This window comes from Narcine bancroftii, chromosome 14, assembly GCF_036971445.1.
Source record: "Narcine bancroftii isolate sNarBan1 chromosome 14, sNarBan1.hap1, whole genome shotgun sequence".
Lineage (NCBI taxonomy): Eukaryota > Metazoa > Chordata > Chondrichthyes > Torpediniformes > Narcinidae > Narcine > Narcine bancroftii.
In genome coordinates, this window is record NC_091482.1 from 24,124,308 (window position 1) to 24,152,285 (window position 27,978).

The window sequence follows — 27,978 nt, forward strand, 5'->3', positions numbered from 1 at the left end:
TGCGGAAACAGGCCATATCGACCCTTTGAGTTCACTTAAACAACTCCACTAGTTCCCCCCTTAACCTTCCAACCCCCTCATATCCATGTACACATCCAACCTTCTCTTTAATGACAAAAGGGACCCTGCTGCAACTACCTCCTCTGGAAGATCAATGCATTCTACCACCACTCGCTAACATTTTTCCTAAAGTTTTGCCCCCTTACCCTTAACTTACGCCCTCTATTCCAACCTCCCATTTCTATAGATTCACTGCTCAGCTCTGTATCCTGTATGTGTGGCTGTGGCAGGAAAAAAAAGACTGGCTTGTGACACTGGTTCCGCAGAGAGAGTGCTTTGGAGCTGTATCACCTCTCGAGAGAGTTAGCCAGCCAGGAGTAAAATAGAAAAGGAGCAATATGGACTTGGAGGTTAAATTTATTAAAATGAAAACACTCAAGAATTTTCCCATCATGTTTCCCTCTATAATTTGATACAATAAAATTTCTTTTTCTAAGTTACTTTTTGTCTTCCAGCTCTGCAGTAATTTCTTGAAAGCTTGTGACAAACCATTTGGCTTTCTCCTTTATTGGTTGCCGGACAACATTCCCACCAAATCCGATAAATGCATCCTAGAACAGGGGAAAAAAAATCTATTAGGCACTTCTGAAAATCAGCTTCTGTTACATTCAAGGGAATCTAATTTGAAGACTGATTGAGGCCAGTTCTAGCATTAGATGACGTATTTTGTGAAAATGTTACATTTGAATGTATACTTTTAATGTGCTCTTCTGAAAAGACAAACTTTTAATGTCTGTACATACTGCAGGTGGGCATGCCTCCAGGTCTGTGACTCCATCCCCAATCATAACAACTTTCTTAAAGCCTCTTTCCTTTTTCAGAAGACTGATGACCAGGCCTTTCCCACCAGATTCCGCTGTTGGTTGGGATTCATCAAAACCAGCATAGTCACCTGGAATAAAGCACAATTCTTAGGCCCCCTTTATAATGTGATAGAACAAAGAGAGATAGAACACACATTCATATACCAACCCTTAGCTTCCCAAGCACACCAACCTAGCAGCACTGAACACCTTCACAGCATCTACAAAACTCCGCTCAGGATGTGTGCTAAACAAAAGAATCTGTGCCAGAGTGAAGCAAGACATGCTTTAGGTGAAAATCAGAGGTAAAAAATAATAATTCTTACTTAAATGAAAAAAGGATGAGGAGCACATCTTGGGCCCAATTACCTACCTCCCACAGCTACTTAGAACCACAGCTCATTTGATCTCTTGGCCAGTCAAATAATGCAGTGTGAGGAAAGAAAAGAAAGTTGATAATAAATGGCAAATATCCAGTAAGGATCCAAAGAATAAGATTATTACTTTAATACTTAAATCTAATAACCTACATTTGTTGTCAATGTGAATGCAGCTGATGTTTAAATAAATGAATAAGTACTTTAATACCCATAGTTTTAAGGAGTCAAATACCATGGTGTTTAATCTTTTAAATTTAGATGTGCAACACAATAACAGGGCCCTTTTGGCCCACGAGCCCGTGCCGCCAAATTTCACCCAACTGACCCACGACCCCAGTACGTTTTGAACGGTGGGAGGAAACCCCCGGGAAAACCGACAGGGAGAACGTACAAACTCCTTACAGACAGCATAGAACTCAAACCCCGATCACAATCACTGGCGCTGTAACAGCATTGCACTAACCGCTTCGCTAACTGTGCCGCCCTAAAATTAAAAATTAAAATTAGTTGATAAAATGTCAATTAGATTGGTGACTTTTCTCCTCCTATCTCCAACAATGACCGATGTGCTTCTTGCTGGAATGTGCCCCCACAATTCCTAACTTTCAGTACCTTAGTGACCACACTACACTCAATGCCTTCTTTATTTACCATTTGCACTTTTGGCTGAACATTGTCTAATTTCTCCTCTTCCTGATCCAAGGTTGAAGATTACATTGGGTTGCAGCAATAATAAAGAGAAATGTTACCTAATATTGCAACTAATCTACAAAATAATAAATGTTAAAGTCAAAATGTGCATGGACACAGACTCAATTCTCAGTTATCCCATGTGATAATAAAACACAGTCAAAGTTTTAGGGTGCAGTCGAAACCAGTATTTCACAATAATTCACAAGCCATATTAAGCTAAAATACAGCGATTATTGAGGAATACATGGGCATAGTCAGTGTGCAATGGACAAAGTTAACTCCAAAGTATAGTTTGTATTCCAGTTAAACCTCATCCAGCTTTAGAGCAAATATTTCAATTTATTCAGACCCCCTTTCTCTGCACACTCAAACCTTGTTTTTCACTGTGACATTTTCCCCCTAATTCTCATGAAAGTCATTGATCCAAAATATTAACTCTTTGTCTCTCTCCAGAAATGCTGCGGGAATTGCTGAGCGTTTCCAGCCTCCCCTGCTTGTCTTTCTCTAAGTCGTGGACAGTCTGCAATTTCAGAATCCAATATCAGACAGAGCAAGTGTTGAGTCCAAGTAATGCTTCACTCAGTGCCAAAGAGAATCTTCCACGTTATAGCGACTTTGATTCAATAGTTTCTTGAAGGCTAAGTGAGACACTTATTTGTGACATGTTTTAATGATTTCCAATACAAATCCAGATGTACTTAAATCCTTTATTTAATGTATAAACTGGTAACTATCTTCTTTACCATTTGAAGAAATGACTATAAATAACATCTACATTAAAACTCCGTGAAAATGGTCAACAAAAGTTATGAGTGTTTCACTCACCCTTCTCTATGTCGCCATGCTTTTAAAGCTCCTGATTCACATAATACACTACTGCGCATGCTCCAACCACCATTCCAATACACAAACGCACCGTGCATGCTCCAACCGCCACTCCAATACACGAACACACTGCGCATGCTTCAGCCGGCATTCCCAATACACGAATGCACCGCGCATGCTCCAACTGCCTCTCCAAACATGAACGCACCGCACATGCTTCAGCTAGCACTGCAATACACGAAGGCACCGCGCACCCTCCAGCTGGCACTCCAATACACCAACACACCATGCATGCTCCAGCTGGCACTCCGATACTAATGCACCGCACATGCTCCAGCCAGCACTCCAACACACGAATGCACCGCACATGCTCCAACTGCCTCTCCAACACACGAACGCACCACACATGCTTCAGCCAGCACTGCAATACACGAACGCACTGCACACCCTCCAGCTGGCAGTCCAATACACAAATGCACCACGCATGCTCCAGCCGGCAACCAGCGCTCCAATACATGAACGTACTGCGCACGCTCCTAGAACTTGCGCATGCACACAGGAACAAAGATGGCTGCAGAAAGCCAAACGAACTCAGGACAACACCAATGACCATGCAGGGACCAATGGGGTGCCTATCAAACAAGGTAAGTAAACAAATCACACATTTTGGCTCCTACACATCATTCTATTCCCCCATATTAGCCACTTCAGTTTCCTGATAAAAACTCACCAAGGTCACTTCACATAATACTATTAAACTCAGTAATAGAATCTTTCATCCAGGACAGGAAATGAATGGAGGTTTCAAAAGAATCAATGTACAACCACTGCAAAGTCTGCAATTACATCTGGTTTTCCTTGTAATCTATTCCCCTCCACCCTTCCTTTAATATGAGACAAGACATTCGCAGTTAATTTCCTTTACTTGAATCTTACTTAGTAAAAGTCTCTGCTCCAAAGTTATTTATCAATAATGATAATTCTCACCATTCAAGTGAAATTTCAGAATGTTTGCATAGACATTGGTTAAGGGAATATTGATCCTCGCTGCTACATGTTCTACAATGGAACGGAATCCACCAGATATCAAGAAGACTTGCACATTCCGCTGTTGAAGCCGAACAATTAGGTCCCTGTTTTTTTCATAAAAGAAAGACAAATTTAAGGAACCTTTATACATCATTGTATAATTGGAACTAGATGGAAAAATGGTTTCGCTCATGGCAGAACAGACTCGATGGGTCGAACAGCCTACTTCTGTTCCTTAATCTTGTGATCACAAGATCAACACTAATTGCAAGCTGTACTAACACAATCACAACATATGATTATTTATCAAAAAATTACTGTGCTTCTCTCTAACACTGTTCCTGGACCTTTACAACTATTTTTTTGCTTCAACTATTGAGCACAAAATTAGCCAACCTCCCGATGGTTCTGGGTGTGAATCGCTATCCCAACTACCATGATCAGTCCCAGCCTTCTTCAGTTGGATGCCCTAAAGCACAGATAAACTTGGCAACATCTGATATTCCCCAGTTTAAATGTTTTTTTTTAATAATAGCTTTAATCTTCTAGGGGTCTGATCACTATTAATCAGAAAATATTGAAGTTTTTCATGATCCAAAATACACCAGCATAGGTTTTAACAGTGTGGAGAGGCCAACTCTTCAATACACAGATTATAGCTTTAGACAAAGAGGAAAAGGAAGACATTAGTTAAATTGACATTTCCTTTTCGCCTCATGAAAATATCCTATTTCTTTCCACAATGCCCTCTTATCCCGATAAACAGTATTGCACTTTTTGTATCCTTAAGACTGTGTACAATAGCTTACATCATCCCCTCAGTTATGTGTGGGGGTTGATCATTTGTTAGTCTGTTCACTTGATCCCGTGTAGGTTTGATTATGGCTAGACGCTCCGTTAAGGCCTTCTTAAATGGGATATTTCCACCCATTGCATTCCGTGTCCTGTAATAAGTTTAAAGGATAGATCAGTTAACTGGAGAAAATGAACATTTGCTCCAAAGTACATCACAAATGAAGGCAATGGAGACAGACACTACATCTCAGCATGGACTGTGCTAAATAAGCACTGAGTTTATGTATTCCCTGGGAACCATCAGAGCTAACTCTCCATCATGTTTGCAACTTCGTGGAATCAATTCCTTCCACTCAGCATCAGGTCGAGAGCCTTGCTATGGTTCAATGCAAACTATGATGAGAAATGCAAAGGAACCCTCATACATGAGGCCAAAGGGCATATATTGTATCCATATTTAAACACTAAAAGATTAACCGTATAACCAAATAAAATGCCAAAACACTCTCGACCCACCATGTTCAATAAAGAATGGAGATGAGCCATTAGAAAATTAGGAAGTAGAGACCTCCTTATCTCCACTCCATACAGTTGTGCATCAACATCTATTTGACATCTATGTGAAAAAAGTGGACCACAGACAAACACAAATCAAATCTGGCTGATTATTGCACCTTCAAGCAACCCTCAAACATCAGCCAGGGACAGTGATAGCAACTGGAACTCACCAATAATATACTTACCATCAGGACCACTTAACTTCAACCTGATCAGGACCTTTGACCAAACGCACATGGAACAAGACAAGTTCATGTCAAATTTATTGTCATCTGATTGCCCAAGTACAACCCGACAAAACAGCAACCTCCGGTCCTCGGTGCAAAACAAGCAGTCACATAACCAGACATAAATACACATACAGACAAACAATACATACACAGAACAAATATAATATAGATAAACATTAATGAATTAAATATTGTTTAGAAATTATTAGAGTCCCAAATGGTTAGTGTGACAATTCCTTTGGTCGTTCAGCATTCTCTCTGCCTGTGGGAAGAAGCTGTTCCTCAGCCTGGTGGTGCTGGCTCTGATCCTCCGGTATCTCTATCCTGATGGGAATAGTTGGAAGATTCTGGGTCCTCAATGATTTCAGACAATGGTCCATGTAGATCACGTCCATGGGGTGGGAGGGAGGCCCCAGTGATCCTTTCTGCCACTCTTATGGTCCTGTGGATAGACCACTGATCCAATTCTCTGCACACTGTGATACAGCCGGCTAGAACGCTCTCAGTAGTGCTCCTGCGGAAGGTTGACATGATGGTGACCAGTAGCCTTGCCTGCTTCAGCCTTCTCAGGAAGTGTAATCACTATTGCCCTTCCTGACAAGTGAGGAGATGTTGTGTGTTCACGAATGGTCACTTGTTAAGTGAACTTCAAGGAACTCGGATAAATAAGGTTCATCTCCAAAAGACTAAAAGGAATGGGGGAATTATCACTACCAAACTTTAACTTCTATTATACACATAATTTACTCTTATTGATGCATTTTTATAATAGCTGACCGTCTTTCATGGGTAGAAATGGAATGGAATTTTTCTAAAAAGACATCAATGTTGGCTACTTTTGGTTCATTTTTACCTTTTTGGTTTTCTAAATTGAGTAAGAATCCAATAACGAGGCATAGATTGAGGATATGGACATAATTTAGGAAATTTTTTGATTATCATAGTCTTTCTCTTGCCATTCCTAGTTAATTATTCATCTTTTCCAAATTTCTTTGTTAGATTCTAGTTTTAAAGAATGATATAGATTAGGCATTAAAAGTTTTAAAGATCTTTTTTATTCAAGATAATTTTGCTTCTTTTGAACAACTAACAGCAAAATTTAATCTTTCTAATAGACACTTTTTTTTAAAGACATTTACAAATTAGGCATTTCGTTCAGTCCAAACTTTTTGATTTTCCTCAAATTTTTGAAGTGAATATTCTTGATGTATTTTTTAATGTGCAATTTTCCCCATGGAGGATTAATATCAAATATTTATAATAATTTAATGGGTTTGAGAATGGCCTCAATGTCCAAGATTAAGAACAAGTGGGAGCGTGATTTTGAATAGAGCATGCTCGGACGAGGATTGGGACACAAGTTTTAATTTGATCATTTTGCGCACGAACTTGTTTGTTGCACTTTATGGTGGTGCACTGAATGCATATGCTTAAAGTTAAACTATTCTCGTTTTTATCCTGATATGGGTCCATTATGTGATAAGTGTAAAATTTTTGAAGCTTCATTGATTCATATGTTTTGGGAGTGTCCAAACTTAGAACATTTTTGGAAAGATAGTTTCCAAAGTGTATCAATAATTGTTAAGAATAAATTAGAACCATCACCTTTGATGGTGGCTTTATTTAGGTTTTCTCTAGAAGAGGATCCTCGCTTTTGCTTCGCTGATAGCCAGACGAGCAATTTTGATGAAGTGGAAAGATAACGTTTCACCCACTCACATTCAATGGTCACATGATATCAAGTCTTATTTAAGTTTAGATCTAATATTAAAGTTGCAAAGTGTGAATTTGATAGGGTGTGGGACCCATTCATGATCTGAGGATTTAAGTGGGGTGGATGCTCTGGGAATCTGGTGTCTAGGGCTGTTATTCATTCAATTGATATTTACAATATATACAAATAACCTTGTTTAGAAGGAGGGGGTTGTTTAGTATGGATTAAAAAAAATCCCCTTTTTTATTATTAACACTAATAAGAAAAGGGGGTTTATCTATAGATCACAGAACAACATGATCACATCAGGGAAGTGGAAAATATCTTATACAAGGGAATTTTACGTGTACTATTTGTATAATTTTTGTATTCAATATTATTTTTGAACATAATGAGTAATGATTTAATTGATTAATTATTATTATAGAATTTGATGTCCTGAATGGAATAAGTTATGTAACAATAATTATGGTTTGTTTCTAATTTACAACTGATGTGTGATATGTATCTGATATGATTTGATTTATGTTACCTTGTGTAAAAGGATTTTTGTTAAACTCAATAAAAATATTTTAGAAAGGAAGTCCAGAATCCTGTTACAGAGAAGGAGAGAGACATCGAGATGAGGCAGAAGAATGAATTTGACTGAGGATAGCAAGTAAAATTAAAGAACAGAATCAAGAGATAGAATGCCATTAGCTCTACGCTTATCTAGCAGAAAGACAGCTGGAAAGCCAAATATCTCATCCCAGGCCATGTCATTGGAGTTTCTTTGCTCCTTTGATGTCCCTTGCATTACTAGGGTGGCATATTTGTGTTGTAGGAAGTTCTGCTGCCTCACAGCTCCAGTGAATTGGTTTGATCCTGACTTCTAATGCTCTCCAGATTCTCCCAGTGACCTTGTGGATTTCCTCTTGGTGCTTTGGTTTTCTCCCTCATCCTAAGGATGCAACGGTAGGTAAATTAGCTCTATAGGTGTGAACAAGAGAATCAGGGTGGCTGATGGTGTGCTTTAGGGAATATAAGAGAAAGAATGGGATAGACGGGATCGCTGCGAGAGCCAGCATCAACTTAATGGTCCAGATGGCCTGCCTCTTGGACATATGGAAATAATAAAAATAAATATCATACAGCCAATTGCAGCATGTAGCTTTACTCTCAACTCCTCAGATTAAAAAAAATTCATAGCCTCATACACCAAAATCTAGACGTTTTGGCACGGAATGATAAATGACAAACAATAGCTGTATCGCACGAGCACCAGGCAATGACAACCTTCAGCGAGAAAGTGTAAACCATCTCACCTCAATGCTGAGTGACAGGGCCATTGTTGAATTGCCTTCACTATTTAACCAGGAATTTGACTGGAGCACCCAAACATAAAAATTACAACCGCAGGTTCAGCTGTGTGTTTTGCAACTGAAATCATTTCTTCGTTCACAGCACCTACAAGGCACATTCCCCATTCACCTAGCTGAGCACAGCTTCTATGACACCCAGGCCTGACACAATCCAAGTCAGCTCACTTCATTGACATAGAACAACCTTGATGATGATGAGAATTTACTGTCGTGTGCACAAGTACAAATGCACTGAAATTATTCTTGTTCGCTGCAGCTACACGGATGCACAAAATAAATGGATAAACAATAAGTTAAATGATCATGAGAGAAAAGCAGATAATGGATAGATAAATAATCACTGCTGCAGTTAATACAAAAATATGATGCTACAATGGAGTAGACAAATGTTTGCTCTTGGTGTTGTGTTCAGGTTAGGGTAGTGTGTGACGTCCATGCACCTGATGGAAAAAAAAGACTGTTTTTGAACCCTAGACTTCAAGCTTCTGTACCTTCTGTCTGAAGTTGGTAGCGAGAAGGTACAGAATCCATGAAGATATTGGGGCAGTTCCTCACATAGACATCTTCAATGGATGGGAAGTCAATGCTCTTCACCTTAAATGATCCCTCCCCGTCACACCACTGCATCTGGGTACAGTTTGTACCTTCGAACAGGCATGCATCAGCAATCCACCAAGGTTTCTTCCAAACCTACGATCTCTACTACTGAGCAGGTCAAAAGTGGCAAACACAAAGGTCCACTGATATCACTCTCACAGGCCACTGGATCAAATTTCAGGAGTTGTCTAGCAGACATTTAATGTGAGAGCATATCAGTAATTGGCAGAAGAATCGGGGGCAAAATGGAAAAGCTTTCAACATACAGTGAATTACAATTCACTGCTAAAAGAGCATGGTGAAAGCATATTAAATAACACCCTGCAGAAAGAAACGTACATGACACAAGCCTACAAAGAGCCTGTAAGCATGCTGTATCTCTAAAATGAAAACAAATCTGGTGGTGGTACAAAAATTGGTTCAGGCTATTAAAGCAATGACACCACTTACATTTCTGCCACAGCATCTCCAACTCCACAAAATTTTGCCAGTTCATCAATGCCTTCCTCTTTTATCACTGTGCTGTCTACATCGAAACACACTGCATCAGCACTCCTCAGGATAGCTTTCGTTTCAAACATTGTCGACATTTTACTGCACACGTTCCTATAGAAATGAAATATATAGATCTATAATTCTGGAGCATCTTTTAAAAGCACAAAGGGAATTGGACGGCAGATGTAAGAAACCACACATTGACCCTATCACTGAATTTTCAAAACAAGTCTATTATATAGGAATAAAAGTAAGTTCCCTCAATGCCCATTCCTCTGACCTATCACATCCAATTTCAGTTATCTGTCATTTCTCGCCTCCTGCTAGTCTCAGTTTTCAGCACCAAACCAAAGGGCAACCCCCACCTGCAAAATAACTTTTGACGATCTTATGAAGATCATTCTGAGGATGCAATGTATCAGGCAAAAGGAAACATTCCATGCAGGTACTTTCCAAGCTTTTGTACAGATTCAGATCAAGTCAAATTCAAGTTTATTTAAGACAAAACAGCGGTCTCCTATCCATGATGCAAAAACAATGCAAACACTATTAAACACATACATATAATGATACATATGCACAGAACCTATGTACATGCCTTATATACATAACTTAAAAATAAATATTATTAATATAGTCACTAGATGGAACTTCAGTCTAGCATCCTGTGAGGTTTACCGATGACACCACAGTTGTCGGCAGGATCACAAACAGCAAGGAGGAAGCGAACAGGAGGGAGATGGATCAGCTCGTTGAGTAGTGCAACGATAACAACCTTGTGCTCAATGTCAGCAAAGCCGAGGAGAGGATTGTGGACTTCAGGAGGAAGTCAGGGGAACACGACCCAGTCCTCATTGAGGACTCAGTATTGGAGAGCGTCAAGAACTTCACATTCCTGGGTATCAACATCTCTGAGGATCTGTCCTGGAGCCTCCATGTTGAGGCAATCACAAAGAAGACTCACCAGCAGGTATACTTTGTGAGCTGTCTGAGGAGATTCATTATATCACCAAAGACCCTTGTAAACTTCTACAAGAATCTTCAGAGAGCATTCTGGCTGGTTGCATCACTGCCTGGTATGGAGGCACCAACTCTCACGATAAGAATAAACTCCAGAGCGTTGTTAACTTGGCCTGCGGCATCACACGCACCAGACTTCTCTCCATCGAGGAGAGCTACATGAGGCGGTGTCTTAAAAAAGCAGCCTCTATCCTCAAAGATTCCCACCACCCAGACCATGCCCTCTACATTCTGGTAAAAATGTAGAGGAGCCTAAAGACAAATGCTCAACAGCACAAGGACAGCTTCTTTGCCACTGCTATCAGGTTCCTGAATAATCAATGAACCAAAGACACTGCCTTACTGTTCATGCACTATTATTTTAATTCTTTTTATAATGTCGTAAGATGGTTTATAATGTTAACGTTTACACTTTGATGCTGCCACAAAACACCGAGTTTCATGACTTGTTCATGACAATAAAATTCTGATTCTTGAATTCGACACCAAGCTGGATTCTAATTCTCCCTCTCTCGCACATTGGTTAACGCTGGGCCCTACACCTATCCATATGCCAAGCACAATGCTGGATATCTTGAATGATCACATATGTATTAGTTATTGAAACAGAAATATCTTGAGAATTGTCAATTCACTTTCCAGATACATTCTTCCTCTAACTAACTGCAAACTAATTCACAGAGTGAAACATGAAAGTTTCCAGATGATGTGATTGTAGTAAAAGCACAAAGAAATACTGGAGGAACTCAGCCGGTCTTGCAGTGTCCATAGGAGGTAAAGCTATATTACCGATGTTTCGGGCATGAGACCTTCCTCAATTAATTCACATTCAACCTCTGAATGAGTGAACAGCTCTTCATGTCTTCAATAGGACTCTGATGTCCAATTGGTCTCTGATGTCAAAAGTGGATGCTGTGGACAATGACCCAAAATATAGAGTCATAAATGAAAATCCCTTGCAGTTCCTTTAAGTAAAATAAAATGGACTTTCACTTGTAATTTTCAAGTATCTGAACTCTGTTTATTCGCTGATTTTCTCCTCCTCCACTAAAATAATAATACTTTTTATTAAAAAAAAACAGAGGGGGTGACAAAGAAGCCACTTAGTTTGCAAGCCATTCTTCATGCTCATTCACTGATTAAAAACTCAGCTGGTCAAACAGTTTTCTTAATATAGCAGAGGTAAAAATACCTCCGAACCTTGAAGAAGGGTCAGGCCCGAAATGTCGGTTATGTATTTTTATCTTTGCTACTGTGTTGACCTGCTGAGTTTCTCCAGTTTTACTTCAACCATGAGGTCTACAGACTTCCATGTTTTACTCACTGATCAAAGAGTTATTTCTGGTGTTAATGAGTGTTTATACTTCGATTTAACTCATACTTTTTAATAATTCACTCCCTCTTTGGGAGTTAATTTCTGCCAAGAGAAAGGTACAGGAGCCAAAGGACGGGCACTCAACGGCACAGGGACAGCTTCTTCCCCGCTGCCATCAGATTCCTGAATAATCAATGAGCCAAAGGCACGGCCTCACTTTTCGTGCACTAGTCTTGTCGTTATTTTTTCATAGTCATGTCGTAAGATGGGTGATGAGTGTTTGCAGCGCAATCCTGCCGCAAAAACACCGAACTTGATGACTTGCCCACGACAACAGATCCTGAACTCCGCCACGATTTCATACAAAAAGGAGCTGCTAAGGTGCTTCGAGAAAAGTGTCTGATTTTACATTCCCCGTTTTTATTTGGCTTTCTCCCCATTTTCTCTCTCAATCCCTCCCCTCAGATAAGCAGCACCATTTGGAAAGGTATCAATGGAGGTGGAAACACCACTGGCAACAAATCAGTGCATTCCATTAACATGGAAAAGTTCTTCTATTCATTCATCTCTTCCCTTCTGGGCATTTTTTAGACCGTGTGTATGAGAAGAGAGGTTTTTTTAAAAAAATGGACACTTTTATTCGCCTTGTGGGACGTGACCACCATCCAGTCTGTGGCTGGGACCCAGGACGGGCTGTGAACGCCGGCAGGGCTGTCCGGGAAGGTCTAATTGGCCGAGAAGTGAGCTTCACCAGGGTACCCCGGGGAAGCTGCTGACCACCACAGGTTCGCCTTGCCTATTAAAGCAATAAACGCCGCCCGATGAAGTGGGCACAGAGGAGTTTCTGCAGAGCTCCAATGGGATTAACGCGGGAGGAGCAAGATCGCTAGAATAGTGCAGTTGGCAACATTTCTGGGGGGGGGGGGGGATATGCTGCAAAATGCTACCGTTTAAAGCCCCTCGGTGGAAGGCAGGGTGCACAGGGTTCCCCGGCCCGTCCTCCCCACTTCTCACCGTCCAGGCGGGCACTGTCAGCGAGTGCTCTCCGGGGTGGCCAGAGCGATGCGGGGGCTCCCGCCGCAAGCCTGGACCCAAAGCAAAAGCCCCCCCCCCCAGTTCCTGCACCGAGTTTGCCTCCAGTGCGAGCTCTGCGCGTTCGGGCCTTTGATTGACACTTACCCCCCTCCCCGGGCCGCGCAGGGTCAAGAGCAGCTCGTTCCCGCTGGGGCATTCGCCGCCTTCTCAACGACCCCCACCCCCCCAAACCACCTCCACCAAAAAAATCAAACCGTCGAAGGTGGGTGGAGGGATTTCCTTCTCTCCGACCGGCCAAAGATGCCGCCTCCAACAAAGCAACCGAATGCAGTCGCTGCCCGAGCAGCCCGGCTTCAAATGGTTAATTTAAAAGGGCAACGTCAGACGTGGGCCCCACCATTTCGACTAATTTTTTTGGGGGGCGGGGGGAATCTGTTAGGCTTCTTAAAAAAGGAGAAAGACGCTCGAGAGTTGAAAAATGCAATGCGTTGACAAAATGTTTTTAGAAAATATTTTGGGTCACCCAGTATTGCATTCTATGTCACCAGTGAGAGATTACCAACTCACTTTCCTTATGAAACAGGAAAGTCTGCACATGCAAGTAAAAACACAAAGTTAGAGAAATTCCAGGTCAAATAGTGTACTTTATAGAGCAAAGATAAAGATGCATATCCGACGTTTTTTTTTTAAATAGCCCAATTAACCAGTATGTTTTGAAGGGTGGGAGGAAACCAGAGCACCTGGAGGAAACTCACACAGACATAGGGAGAACATACAAACTCCTTCCAGACAGCGCCAGATTCGAACCTGGGTCACGGGCATTGCACTAGCCACTACGTTAACTGAGCCAACTTTTGCAAGAAAAATTGAAGGAGCAAAGTCTCCAGTAAATTAAATTTCTGACCTGTATTTAATGGCAGGAATGATAGCGAGTCTGTCAGGTGTAGCAATTTGTCCTGAGTTGCCTGCTTTCTGCAAATATGCATCAAGAAATTGCAGTTATCTTCTGTTCCAAAGAAAGGTTATATTTCAGATATGTACCAGTTATTACAGGATAAACCGGAATGGAAGAAATCTAGGCTTAAATGGGAAACTGATTTAACCTATATTTCTCCGGAAGATAATTGGGAGGTTATGTGTTCTGACAGTGTAACTAAAGTGACGAATGTACATTATGGAAGGGTTCATTATAATTTTTTACATCAGTTATATTTGACTCCAGAGATTTTGAAAAAATATGAATTCTTGTTTTAGATGTGGACTATGTACTGGAACTTTTTTTACATGCTGTTTGGTCTTGTTTTAAAGTACAACCATTTTGGGAAGGAATTAGATTGGTTTTGGAAAAATTATTTAAGTTTAAATTACCGTTAGACCCATCAATCTTTTTGTTGGGATATATGGTTTCTTTGAAAGGACTAGGGTTGGATAAATTTCAAATTGGATTTGTGCGTCTAGTGTTATCTGTCGCATGAAAATGTGTAGCTAGTACATGGAAGGATAATATGGAGGTTAATATAACACGCTGGCATAATGAGTTGAGAAATTATATTATTATGGAGAAAAAATTACATGTAATCTGCACGATAATTATTCATTTTTTTGTTAAAATGTGGTCTTCTTATTTGGAGTATATGAATTTAGAACTATTCTTTATTATCACTATTATTTTTATATTTGGCTCCCCTTAAGGGGGCTGGCTGAAGGGGTGGGAGGGTGGTCGGAGTTTTTGTGTTTTGCATATATACAAAAAATTAGTTTTTTTTCTGTTATGTTTGATTGTAAGTTGTCTAAATTCTTTTAAATAAAGTTTTCCAAAAAAAAAATGCAGTCATGCATTTTTAGTCAGAAATGCGGAAATTGCAGGACATTATTCCCACCTCGTCGATGAGATGGGATCTTTCTCAGCATTTTTAGTAAACTCTCCACAAAATGGTGAATCAGTGAAAATTTCTGGTACTTATGAAATTCTATCATTCTGCCACAGTGACCATTGCCTTTTTCACTGCAGAATCACAAGAGTTTCCACCTTGTGATTCTCAATAGACAAGGGCTTTTTTTTAAACCCTTAAATACAGAAGGTGGCCATATATTCAACCATAAGGGGCATACGTAAGGAAAATGGCCATTTTTCCAACAGGGTAAGGAAGTTTAAAGCTATAGGGTGTGTGCTTGAGGGGAGAGGGAAGAGATCCAAAGGAGACCTGAGGGGCAATATTTTTTTTAGAGGGTGAAGGAGCAGTCAGAAGAAGTTGACAGAGGCAGGTGCAATTACAACATGTAAAAGACATTTGGACAGGGAAAGGTCTATACTCCAGAGGGATATGATGCTAACACGGCTATGGAAAAGGACAGGCTGGCATCCTGCTTGGTATAGAGGAGTTTCCAAGCTGTATCACTTTTTGACTCGATCTGGACATTTTTAGAGTTTTAACATTGACCCTATTTGTCTCTTACCTGGGCTTCATCTGTTCATGCACCTTGCCTTCAGTGAGAGGATTTTCTCTTTGTCTACCTCCATGCTTTTGTTCGTCCCCTGCAAGTGAAAGCATATTGTGTGCAGCCACAGATTAAGGACAACATGTGCAATGGTTCATTGTCACCTGTGAGGTAGGTTCTGAGACTTCTGACGAATCTTCTGACAAGGTTATCCTCGTTTTTCTAGAGTGCCTCTAGTTCAAAGCACAGGCCTTGCATCTTTTGAAAGTGCACCTCAGGGGGGCAGCTCCGGCACCTCCTTGTCGCCGTTTTTGGTGAGCTCCTGCTGCAAAAAAATTAGCACTGCTCCCCTGAGTGCAGGTGGAATCTATCCAAAAAATTAACTGGAAGGTTACCCACACACAAAAAAATTTCAAAGTTATTTATAACCGCAATAAAATACTTTGGATTAAGAGAATGCAGATTTAAAATTCTCCTTTATTAAGCATAGAAAGTCCAAAGGAAGACAGCAACACACATCATGATCAAGACATTTATATTAACCACAGTACTCCAGGTGGCGCTCTCACTTATGTCTGTCATTTTCCGCAGAGCCTCTACCTTTTCTGCTTCTGTTGGTTCCGGCTCAGGCCCTGAACTGATGCCACAGAACCAAGCACAGCAACGGATGAAGAGGTTTCTTTTCCTCCTTGGTTCTGCAACTGAAAGACATAAAAAGCTGAACTCATTGGAGAACTCCTCCTATATCTAAATCTAGAATGTCAGCATCGTATTCACATGAACCACCACACACATATAACTTAAGTACCACTGGGTTTATTCAAGTAGGGCTGCTTAGATCTGAGCCCCAAAGACATTTACCATATATGTCAGCGGATAAGGCAACTGGGTCCCCGAATTTCCAATTAACATGTAGGTTTTGAGCTATACTCATGGGATAAGACTGCCCCAAGTCTGGCACTTAAAGTTGAGACCTTACTGCCCCAATAGATCTTTACCAACCATCGCACTGACCAGTGGAGTGATGCTGTTAAGTACACTACTAAGCAACACCATAAAATGTACCCATTTCATTTCAAGTAAAGGCAAAATACTATCAATTATCTACCATAGTATGCATCAAACGTTCCCAGCTGGGAACATTACTGACATCACTTAGGCATCAGTTTTCTTACAGGAACAAACATGGTGTCGAGTATAATGTTTCCATTTATGTGAAATTGATTTACTTTTGTACAATATTATACTGTAATATGTTAGAAATGCTGACAGAAAGTTCACTGCAGGAATTTAGTTTATAAACTCAGTCTTGCTTCATGAGATTATGGGTGGGACTGTGTTCGGACTTTAGGAGTGATGCGAGTGTTTTATGCCATTCTCCTTCACCGTGGAGGACACAGCATATTAACATTTGGATTTTATACTTGCTGTATAAGATGACCCCTGGTTTTGGGGTGAAAGTTTTAAGGTTCAAATTCTGTCTGATATGCCGACATATACAGTAAGTTCCATCCATACTATTTAAAGTCCTGCATTCTGTAAACTTCTTTTTGAATATTTTATTTATCATTTTTTGAAGTCAACAATCCATAATAATCTATAATAATAAAAACACTACATTTTCCAATTATATACAAGCTTCACCGTTGAGTCCAATTTCACCCCCTCCCCTTATCTCAATTAATATATCCGGAGACAAAATTAAATAGACAATTAGCCTGAAAAGAGAGACAGTAATAATAAATTAGTCCTCGTCTCCTGTTCCTGTAGCATTTTACAGTGTCTCTTTACTTTCCTGACATATTAGGGACGCAAGGATAAAAAAAACCAAACAATTACATATTCAAAATTCTTGCGAAAATGTAAGAACAAACTCAACAAAAAGACAGAAATCATAGGATTTGTTGGGACTCCACTGCTGGCCTCCAGATCTTTAAATTTTCGTGACTCAACCTAATTAAGTTGGATGGATGGATGGATGGATTCCCCACCCCCTACCACCAAGGAGATGGCAGGTGGGAACAGACAGATCAACGAAGGACAAGGAATCGCACTATATCTTTGCTGCAGACCCATTCATCTTCATTTACCCAGTGAGACCAGTATATTCACTCAACATTTGACCCATGTATGTCATTCTAAGCTCCAGTCTTTCAAGCTGGCTTATCCATTGTTCATAGACACAATAGTTGTGATTTCAGCATTTGCAAACATTGCTATTCCTGTAAATAAATTCTATCCAATCTCTTGCCTCCCTGGGGACTTATTAAATGACAATAATTTCCTTGTGTTGTGTTGAATTTTCTGAGCATTTTGTCCCTCACTTTTGATTCCCCCCCCCCCCACCGATCCTCTAAAATTATCATACTCAAGCCACTTAAAAAAAGACCGAGCCAGGTGAATCTTATCTAAGTTTTTAGTCCTGCAGCTAAGCATTCTTTTACAATGAGTAGTCAAATTGGCCCCTTACAACTTCTCCATTAAGATTATGTCAGATTTAATCTTTGCCTCATCATCATTTCTCCTTCCTATCCTCATAACTACACTTTGGTTTAAATGTCTCCCTGGAATATATTCAAAGATTCTACCCTCACAGCTCTCAGGTAGCAAACATTTGAGAGAATGATTCCACGTCGATATGAAATGGGTCACTCCTTGTTCTGAAATGAAGCTCCCTAGATCCCTGATATCTTCACCATGGAAAATATCCTCGTAGTATTCACCCTGTTATTCTTCCTCAGAATTTAAGATCACTTCTCTCTCTGACCTAACATACTCACAACCTCTTAATCTCAAAAATAACCCTAGTGAAAAATTCTTGGAATTACTTCCATTGCATGCTTATCCTCCTTTAAGCTTAGCGGTTAGCACCAAGCTGTTAGAGCGCCAGCAACCAGGATTCAAATCCGGTGCTGTCTGTAAGGATTTTGTATGCTTTCCCCGTGTCTGTGTGGATTTCCTCCAGGTGCACTGATTTCCTCTCACTCTCTTAAAATGTACCAGGGTTGGAAGTTAATTGGGTGGCACGGGCTCATGGGCCAAAAGGGCCTGTAACTGTGCTGTATGTCTAAGTTAAAAATTAACATTAAATCAAGTATGGAAACCTGAAGGGTACACAGTACTCTAAATTCTGCATACAGTTCTTCAAGAACACAGCCAACTGCTTTTTAAACTTGACAAGAGTTTCCTCTTTACACTCCTCTGAGGTAGTGAGTCCCAAACGATTAAAGCTATTTGAACGATAACATTTCTTCATCTTTTTTCTGATCGTCATGTGTCATGATTCGTGCACCTCATACTCTTTAATTCACTTTCCCTTCGGCCACCTCTGTCCTATTTTCAGTCCTGGCCGCTTCCTCATAAATCCTCTTGGTACTGTCTCCAGTGCAATCACAGCTTTCTTGTATTTTGGTGATCAGAGTTATGTGTATTTCTCAAGAAGCCTCCTTGCACAAGAAATACGTCATACATAGTTGTGGCCTAACCTTCTTAGTTTTATATTCTAAGCCTTGGCAGACATTTTGCATGCTTTACAACACCTAGCGACCATCTCAGGATCGGCGGATGTTCACTCCAATTCCCTATGTTCATCTGTACTGCACAATATCCTCCCATTTACTACTGTACATTCCCTTACCTTTCCAACCATCCCCTCCCCCACCCCTAATATATTGTTTAAAACCTCTGGGTTTTTTCCTTGCTTCAATTACCAGATCATTCCAAGATTTCCTGGAGTCCAAATCTTTCCTCCTTAATGCTAATCACTAACTTTCTATCATGTGCAAACATCCTGATCAAGCCCTCTACATTTGCATCCAATTCACTAATGAATAATGCAAAAGCAAAGGACTCAGTGCTGTGTTGAATGGAAAACCGCTGCTTACAAACTTCAAACAAAGCTATAGTGTTATCAGTTTCCAATTCTCTGGCTCAATCTTATAGCCAGGGAAAAATTAAAAATAATGGTCTGAGCCTCTTCTATTTCCTCCAACATCTTAACATCTCGATATATCTTTCACACGGACCTGGCAATTTAACTATTTTCAAGATGCTAAACTTCTTAACACTTCCCTTTGTCACTATGTTTATCCATTCAATATTTTACACTTATTCATGTTAATTGTATCTGTGGTGATATGTAATTACACCATTAGGCCACCAGGGGTCATCCCGGTGACCTTGTCTATAAAGCAGTCCAGAGCTACAGTCTAGCCTTCCAGGTTTATCTTGCAGAGACAAGACCTCTTAGTGAACATATTAGTTTATTAGAGCTGTCTTATACTCGCACTGCTGGTGTGGTTATTGTCAGTACAGTATCATCCCTTCCTCCCCACCCACCCCCCCCCCCCCAAAAGGTTGGAGCAAGTTTAGTGAAGACCCCTGCAAATTTTTCATTAAAAACAATTTTTGCTTCCTCTGCACCAGTGGTTTTCAAATTGTCCCATTAAACTCACATTCTGCCTTAAGCAATTCTCATGCCATAGGTGCTCTGTGATTAGTGAGGGATTGCTTAAGGGGGTATGTGGGTGGAAAGAAAAAAGTTGAAAACCACTGTTTTAATCGTACTTGATTGACTTATTATATGGCGAGCTCTCCACTGGCCACCGTGACAGAGGTGCACCAAAGAAAAGGTACAAGGACTGCCTAAAGAAATCTCTTGGTGCCTGCCACATTGACCACCGCCAGTGGGCTGATAACGCCTCAAACCGTGCATCTTGGCGCCTCACAGTTTGGCGGGCAGCAGCCTCCTTTGAAGAAGACCGCAGAGCCCACCTCACTGACAAAAGGCAAAGGAGGAAAAACCCAACACCCAACCCCAACCAACCAATTTTCCCTTGCAACCGCTGCAATCGTGTCTGCCTGTCCCGCATCGGACTGGTCAGCCACAAACGAGCCTGCAGCTGACGTGGACTTTTTACCCCCTCCATAAATCTTCGTCCGCGAAGCCAAGCCAAAGATATGTGCCCGGTTTCAGAACTCCAAGGAAATGGGCCAATGACAATTTTTCTCAAGCAAAATATTTCAGTAACAATTAGGCCTAGAGCAGTGATTCTCAACCTTCGCTTCCCACTCACATACCACCACTCGCAGTCCCTTACCAATCACAGAGCACCAATGCTTAGGGATTGCTTAAGGTGGAATGTGAGTTGGGGTGGGGGGTGCCGGAGTTTGAAACCACTGCTCTACACTCACTTTGTTCATCCTTATAGGTTTCATCCAGGTGCTCCGGTTTTCTCCTGCCCTTTTAAAGTGTACAGGGGTTGTAAGTTAATTGGGCTCATGGGCTGGAATGGCCTGTTACCATGTTGTATGCTTAAATTTAAATTTAAAAAACCCCTCCTCTTTCCTGTGTAATCTCCTTGGTCCTTATGTACCTTTAAAACATCTTTAGATTTAAAAAAGTCCGCAACTAGCATTTTCATAGATTTTCTTTAGTAGTCAAACATGAAAGTCTGCAGACACCGTGACTGAAGTAAAAAGACGATGATGGAGAAACTCAGCAGGCCAAACAGGGTACTTTATAAAGCAAAGATAAAGATACAAAAGCAACGTTTTGGGCTTGAGTCCTTCTTCAAGGAAACCACTGCAAATAGTCTGCGGTGGGGAGGTGAATAGTCGAATATGGGCTGGATTTGTTAGGATTAGTGAAAATGGATGCCAGTTGCTCAGTATAGACTGTCCTGTAGCTCTCATTCTTTATTCACGATATCTGCTGGAATAAAACTAGTTCCATTATGATCTCTGCTGCTATTAATTTTCAGACTGAGTACCTGACGCCGCTGGGTGCACGGCAGGCGTGCTATTTTCTATTTCTTCTTGAGTTTTCATATTTGCCTTCGGCTTTTCCATAATGTCCAAGTCAATCCTTTCAGCTTGGCTGTAACGAAGGCTGTACACAAGGCGATGGAGCTGCAGAGCCAAATATCCACAATTATTTAAGTTTAAATTTAGACCTACAGCACGGGTAACAGGCCCTTTCAGCCCGTGCTGCCCAATGACACCCAATTGACCTACAACACCGGTACCCATGCAGACATGGGGAGAAAGTACAAACACCTTATGGACAGCATCGGATTTGAACCCGGGTCGCTGGCATAGTAACAGCATTGCTCTAACCATCCTGCCCTCTACGTTAATCGCACTGCCCTCTGATACTGCAATCCACCCTGACCTCATTCACATTTTATAGAGTTTCATTATTTCTTGAATTTTACATTCTTTATATATCCTTATCATTCTCAGAAGTTGCTTTAAATGTCTTGTAAACCTCATTCAGCTTTTAGCTCAAAACATAATTATTGACTGATACTGATGACTCTTTCTATGGACGTTGCTAAATTTCTCCAGCATGTGCATATTGGCCTTGACCCCAGCCTCTGCAGACTTTCATGTTTAACAACATTATTTACTCTGCCTATTTTACTAACATCTACGTACTTGGACATCACTCTACCTTGTTTTATTTTCAAGTTATTGACATACAAACCAAACTGGTTTGGAAATTAATATTTCCAAGGCATTTAATGTTTAAATTCTGCCATCTGTTCACTCCCTTCCAGCAAGCGCTTAATCTTGTTTACCATCCTACTCTATTAGTGGAATTCTATTCCGCTTAATTTTCTCCAAAAATCTTCTGTGTAATCCATTATCAATGGCTTTTTAATGTCAATTTGCACTGCATCTATTGCATTTCTGTTACACTTCAAAGATCTCTCATTATGTCTTCAGCTGTCTCTCTCCATGTTCATGTGTCCCTGCTTTTTGCTCTCTTTTTTTTTAATCCTCTGTGAAGTTTCTAGAATCTACATTTTTTTCTGGTCTCTCTAGCTCTTGCCCTGTGTAAACTCTGTCTCCAAATCCAGGTCTCCCTGTCCATCATGATCTACATCATATTCCCTCCCATTTTCTTCTCGCTCTCATGCCGAGTGTTTCTTGCAGCTATCCAACCGTCTCTTTTTCCTCTTCCCCTGTTGCTTGCCCTCCTCTGTGGGCACATCAGAATATTGCATTCTCTCTCACATTTCTTTCTCTGATTCCCTTTATCTTCCTCTCGAACATCAGCATCTTTTACAGTGTGAATTTTAAATAGATGAGCAGTTGAAGAAAAGTAGAAGCAGCAAAATACATCGGATGAAGTGCCTGATTAAGCATAATTGACATTCATGGGACATTGGTTTAGGTGGAAAACTAGTTAATAAGTGGAAATTAGAAGATAATAATAAATGAGTCAAATTGTTGGCAGGTTTTAAGGTAGTCAGTAATTACAATTTCCATCAATGTCTTGGATGAGAGAACTGGGTGTGATATATTAGGGCAGTGCAGTGGTGCATCTGATAGATCCATTGCCTGACTCCTCCAGCTACCTGGGTTCAATCCTAACCTCAGATGCTATTTGTGTGGAGTTTGGATGTTTTCTCCAAAACTGTGATGTTTACTCCAGATGCTCCATCCCAGAGACGTACAGGTTGGCAGGTTAAATGGCCACTGCAAACAGTCTAAATCTCTAAAAGAAAAAGAACTGCACTTAAAAACTTGTGCTGCTGATATTTGTATTCATGTTGGGTCTTAACTTTGAAATGAATACTGCATTAGTGGGTAATGTTGCTAGATGGAACATCTTAAGGAAAGGGGATGCGGTGATAGAGTGCTAGTGATACTCCTGATCACTAGAGGGAGTCAGAGATGAGTGCTGCACCTTCGGTTAGATACAAAAAATGGCTGAACCATGAAGTCATGAGTTGTTAATAAAATATTGTTAATATAAAAGAACCCAAGTTTCTTTATTACATAAAATAAAGATCACATTTAAACATTTTGAATGTTGAAAGTCATGGGCAGAGTAAATGTAGAAAGGTTGTTTCCCATGGTGGGAAAGTCTAGTATAAAAGGGCACAACTTCAGGATTGAGGGGCATCTGCTTAGAGCAGAGATGTGAAGGAATGTCTACCTGGTAAATCTGTGGAATTTGTTGCCACAGGTTGTTGTGGAGACCAGATCATTAAGTGTATTTAAGGCAGAGATTAAATGGTTCTTGAATAACCAAGGCATCAAAGATTATGGGGAGAAGACTGGGCAGTTGGGCTCAGTGGGAAAGGGAACAGCTGATGATTGAATGACAGGGGAGATGTATGGCTGAATAGCCTATTCCTGCTCCGATGGTCTTATACGCTTGTTCCAGGCAACATCCTGGTGAAGAGAAATCTGGAATAGAAAACAGAAGCAGAGTCTCTCCCAGCATTCTGTTTTTGTTAATGCTCTGACGAATCTCCTTTGCACCCTTTCTGTTTGCATGATCAATGTTATGTGCCACTCAACATCTAACTAAGGTTTCATAAGATTGGAACATAACCGTCCAATTTTTGAAATCATTGCCTTGACTAATGAAGGCAAGCATCCCATTTGCTCTCTTAAACACATTATCTACCTGTGCTGCCATCTTCAAGGATCTTTTCATTTGGACACCCATCTGTCGATCTGATCCTCAATACTGCCTATGAAGTTGTTATTCCTAGTGCATGTCCTATCCTCATTAAGGCTGCCAAAATGAATCATCTCACATTTGTCTTGATAACAATCCATCGTCTCATCTCACCAACACATCGATATCACCCTGTGGCCTCAGATTACTCCCCATTATGTCAAAAATTCCACCAATTTTTGTGTTGCCGCCAATTTATTGATCATGTCTCCCTCGTCCACATCCAAGCCATTCACATGTATTGCAACTAGCACAGATCCTGATGGAACACCACTAAAATTATAAAAGGCATAAATAAGATAGAGGTAGCTAAGATGATTCCATTGGTGGGGGAGACTAGAATGAGGGGATATTATCTCAAGCTTCAAGGTAGTAGATTTAGGATGGGGGTGAGGAGAAACTGCTTTTCCTAGAGGGTGGTGAATCTGTGAAATTCACTGCCCATTGAAGGAGTGGAGGCGACCTCAGAACATATACTTAGCCAAGGTTGGATAGATTTTTACCTAGTAGGGGAATTAAGGAATATGGGGAAAAGGTAGGTGATTGAAGATGAGCCTATCATCAGATTAGCCATGATCTCATTGAATGGTAGAGTAAGCTTGATGGGCTGGATGGCCTACTCCTGCTCCTATTTCTCATGTTCATATGTTCTAAGTCACAAGTATCCAATGACAAAAAGAATCTTCCACTTTCACTCTCTGTCTCAGATGCTCAGTAATCACATGCTCTCAAGATCGGGGAAAAAAAATTGGACCCTGAAGGTATTGAGGAATTAAGGAGCTGAGATGTAAGGAAAAGATGTAATGAGATAGAGGAAAGACCAGTTTATTGATGGGTAAAACAAATGGGTTACTCCAGACTCTATTGGAAATAGAGTGGTAAAAATAGGGGGAGATGAACACATTGGGGGAAAAGGATTGATACCGAGCTCCTTATTCCTGTCATTATAGATGGGAAACAATTATTAATTAACCAAAACTCACGTGCTTCTCTTCAATCTTTGGAGTGCAGAAGGAGATGACGAGGACCAGGATACACGTACAGCTGAACAGAATGATGGCAAAATGGAGGTAGTGGATGCCACAGAAGATGAAAGGGCATGAGGAGGGGAAGACACAGCTGCCCGTGCCATAGACAAAGTCAGCTATCATCCGGCAGAGGCCCATGGCCAGACCTCCGATCAAACCCCAGAAGGCACCCTGCAGGATAACGGTCAACAATCTCATCACAAACGAGTACTAATCTGTAGCAATTAATGTTAACTTTATTACAGAACATTTCTTTCTTTCTCTTTCTTTGGCTTGGTATGCCTCGCTTAATGTCCACAATACGCTCTGTGAAATTGGGCGTTATGCGATGGGGACATTGTGCAGACGCCATATTATAGCCATAACAAAGCTAGATGGGATACTGTAGTGGACCTGTAAACTTTTTATTTGTAAGTAGGGATCAGTGTGAGTGTCAACACAGGACTGTGGGCAGAGACCAGTGTAGTGGGATCAGTGTGGGGACTGACACGGGGCTATGGGGAGAGAGTGGGCAGTCGAATTAGTGTGGGTATACAGTGTACAATTTCCTATAGCTAGCGATCACTTTTTCTAAATTGCTGCGGATTTGCTTGCAGTAACTGAATAATTATGGGACCACGGATGTAAGTGTGGTGAAATGCTACCTGAATAGGTAGGTGGCACGTACCCATATTTTTAAACTTACTCAACAATTTAAACCGTCCTTTCTCTACCTCACAACCATAACCCTCTAATTTCCTTGTATCTTTTAAACCATTGGTAGGAAGCAATTTTATCGATCCAGCCTGTATCACAATATCCACATGCATGGAACTTAATTACGATATGATTGTGTCGCCTATCGGAAAGTTTGGGCAATCACATATCAAAGAGCACAGAAGGACAGCAATTTCATATTGATTACTCAATTTGAATCTAGCCCCAGGGCTAGGAAATCATGAAAATCCCAAACTGTACTGCAGTGAACAAGCTGGAAAAAATAGCCACTCCATGTTCAGGATAATTTTGAGAAATGGTCTGGCCTGAGGATCGTTTAAAATTGGTTATCTTTTAAACAAAGCCAATATTACCAGCAATATGGCCAACTAATATTGTATATTTGAGTTCATCAAAATAATGGTATATTTTTGGACTCGAGCAATCTGAAGGATTGTGGTTCTTCCCCCCCACTTCATTCACAGGAATCCAGGAAGAATATCAAAGGAGGAAGTGCAGAGTGAGATAACACAAAAACAAATCGAACCTTGGATCCAACTCTCCTGCAGACAAATCACAACCAGGTAAGACACAAGAGGAGAAAGGAGAAGAACCTGGTTCCTCAGCTACTTGACAACTGCCTGAATTGTCAGCCAATGTTTCACATTTAATCAAAAGCCAATCATGTAGGAGGAGCAGATACTAGGAATTAGGAGTTTGCACAATGAGGGTAACCTATCATAACGCTGTTAAAGAGGGAACTGCAATAACTATTCTGTCGCTGAAAGTGTATCTCCTGGGTTTGTTTACTACATTAGAGTAATATTGAAAAAGACATCAGCCAAGGATAATCTTTCAGACTGCAGCATGCAGGATAGAATACTTCAAGTAGCCTGGAGCTGTACTCACTGGCATTTGGAAGAATGAGGAATATAAAAAATTATGAAAGGCATCGATAAGACAGAGGTAGGAAAGATGTTTCCATTGGTGGGGGAGACTAGAACTAGGGGACAAAGCCTCAAGATTCGGAGTAGTAGATTTAGGGCAGAATTGAGGAGGAACTGTTTTTCCCCAGAGGGTGGTGAATCTGTGCAATTCGCTGCCCATTGAAGCAGGGGAAGCTACCTCAGTAAATATATTTAAGACAAGGTTGGATGCATTTTTACATCGCAAGGGAATTAAGGGATATGGGGAAAAGGCCGGGTAGGTGGAGATGAGCCTATCATCAGATCAGCCATGATCACATTAAATGGTGGTGTAGGCTCGACGGGCCAGATGGCCGACTCCTGCTCCTATTTCTTATGTACTTTATTCTCCTTTCACACTGACAAATCAGTTCTAATTCTGATGTAAAGGATAGAACTTGTGGTCATCAGCTTTTATCTTCATTCTTTCTTCTTCTTTGGCTTGGCTTCGCGGACGAAGATTTATGGAGGGGATAAAAAGTCCACGTCAGCTGCAGTCTCGTTTGTGGCTGACAAGTCCGATGCGGGACAGGCAGACACGATTGCAGCGGTTGCAGGGGAAAATTGGTTGGTTGGGGTTGGGTGTTGGGTTTTTCCTCCTTTGCCTTTTGTCAGTGAGGTGGGCTCTGCGGTCTTCTTCAAAGGAGGTTGCTGCCCGCCAAACTGTGAGGCGCCAAGATGCACGGTTTGAGGCGTTATCAGCCCACTGGCGGTGGTCAATGTGGCAGGCACCAAGAGATTTCTTTAGGCAGTCCTTGTACCTTTTCTTTGGTGCACCTCTGTCACGGTGGCCAGTGGAGAGCTCGCCATATAACACGATCTTGGGAAGGCGATGGTCCTCCATTCTGGAGACGTGACCCATCCAGCGCAGCTGGATCTTCAGCAGCGTGGACTCGATGCTGTCGACCTCTGCCATCTCGAGTACTTACCCTTTCACAAAAATACATGCCACTTTTGGCGCTGACATTTCTGACAATAACTAATCCGATTGGAGGCCTGTAGCTCTGGATATTTAGCTTTCAAATTCAAAGCAGCTTCATTAGAAATATATAGTTTTTTCCCTTGAACCCATTTGATATCTGTTCAACCAGCTGTGCACCTTCCCCGCACAGTGTATCTAACCTGCTGAATTTATTTTGAAAATGAGAATGGAACAGTTCAGGGATGATTGGGATAATTCATTCTATCGGTCACTGTTAACTTGTATCTGATTAGCTACTTACTGGCTCATTGATCCTTTGCACAAAGACACCCAGCAGGACAACAGCACCAATGGGTGGTGCCAAATAACTGGTGACAGACTGGATATAGTCGAAGAGTTGTCCACTTTGAGCTGCCTGTACGACAGGTATCCAAGCAATGCTGATTGTGACAATACAGAGAATCCAGGCCCTGAGAAAGAGAACAGAGATTGTAATTCATGTGTGTTTTTATGATCAAGGTTCTCAACCTTTTTCCACT

General features: G+C 41.0%; 2 protein-coding genes across 5 annotated transcripts in view; both read right to left on the reverse strand.

Annotated features, from left to right (window-relative positions):
• Positions 1 to 401: 401 nt before the first annotated feature.
• On the reverse strand, positions 402 to 13,931 carry psph (phosphoserine phosphatase). Of its 3 annotated transcripts, none has more exons than XM_069911440.1 (6): positions 13,815 to 13,931; positions 9,496 to 9,651; positions 4,600 to 4,734; positions 3,749 to 3,894; positions 804 to 952; positions 402 to 611 (listed from the first exon to the last, which is right to left on the reverse strand). In XM_069911440.1, the coding sequence occupies exons 2-6, from the start codon at positions 9,633 to 9,635 to the stop codon at positions 498 to 500; spliced, it is 684 nt and encodes a 227-aa protein (XP_069767541.1). In that variant the 5' UTR covers positions 9,636 to 9,651; positions 13,815 to 13,931; the 3' UTR covers positions 402 to 497. The 3 variants fall into 3 exon arrangements, with proteins under 3 accessions (XP_069767541.1, XP_069767543.1, XP_069767542.1); XM_069911442.1 differs by lacking the exon at positions 13,815 to 13,931 and adding an exon at positions 13,165 to 13,263; XM_069911441.1 differs by lacking the exon at positions 13,815 to 13,931 and adding an exon at positions 13,055 to 13,139.
• Positions 9,636 to 27,978, reverse strand: part of slc5a2 (solute carrier family 5 member 2) — a 49,630-nt gene continuing 31,287 nt past the window's right edge. The window contains exons 13-19 of one of the 2 annotated variants that reach the window (XM_069911439.1): positions 27,741 to 27,909; positions 24,812 to 25,027; positions 21,121 to 21,259; positions 15,950 to 16,050; positions 15,368 to 15,446; positions 13,815 to 13,882; positions 9,636 to 9,651 (exon numbers count right to left, since the gene is read on the reverse strand). In XM_069911439.1, coding sequence (XP_069767540.1) covers positions 15,375 to 15,446; positions 15,950 to 16,050; positions 21,121 to 21,259; positions 24,812 to 25,027; positions 27,741 to 27,909 — 697 coding nt within the window. In that variant the 3' untranslated portion in view covers positions 9,636 to 9,651; positions 13,815 to 13,882; positions 15,368 to 15,374. Of the gene's footprint in view, positions 9,652 to 13,814; positions 13,883 to 15,367; positions 15,447 to 15,806; positions 16,051 to 21,120; positions 21,260 to 24,811; positions 25,028 to 27,740; positions 27,910 to 27,978 lie in introns of those variants that run through there. The other variant, XM_069911438.1, reaches the window with a different exon arrangement.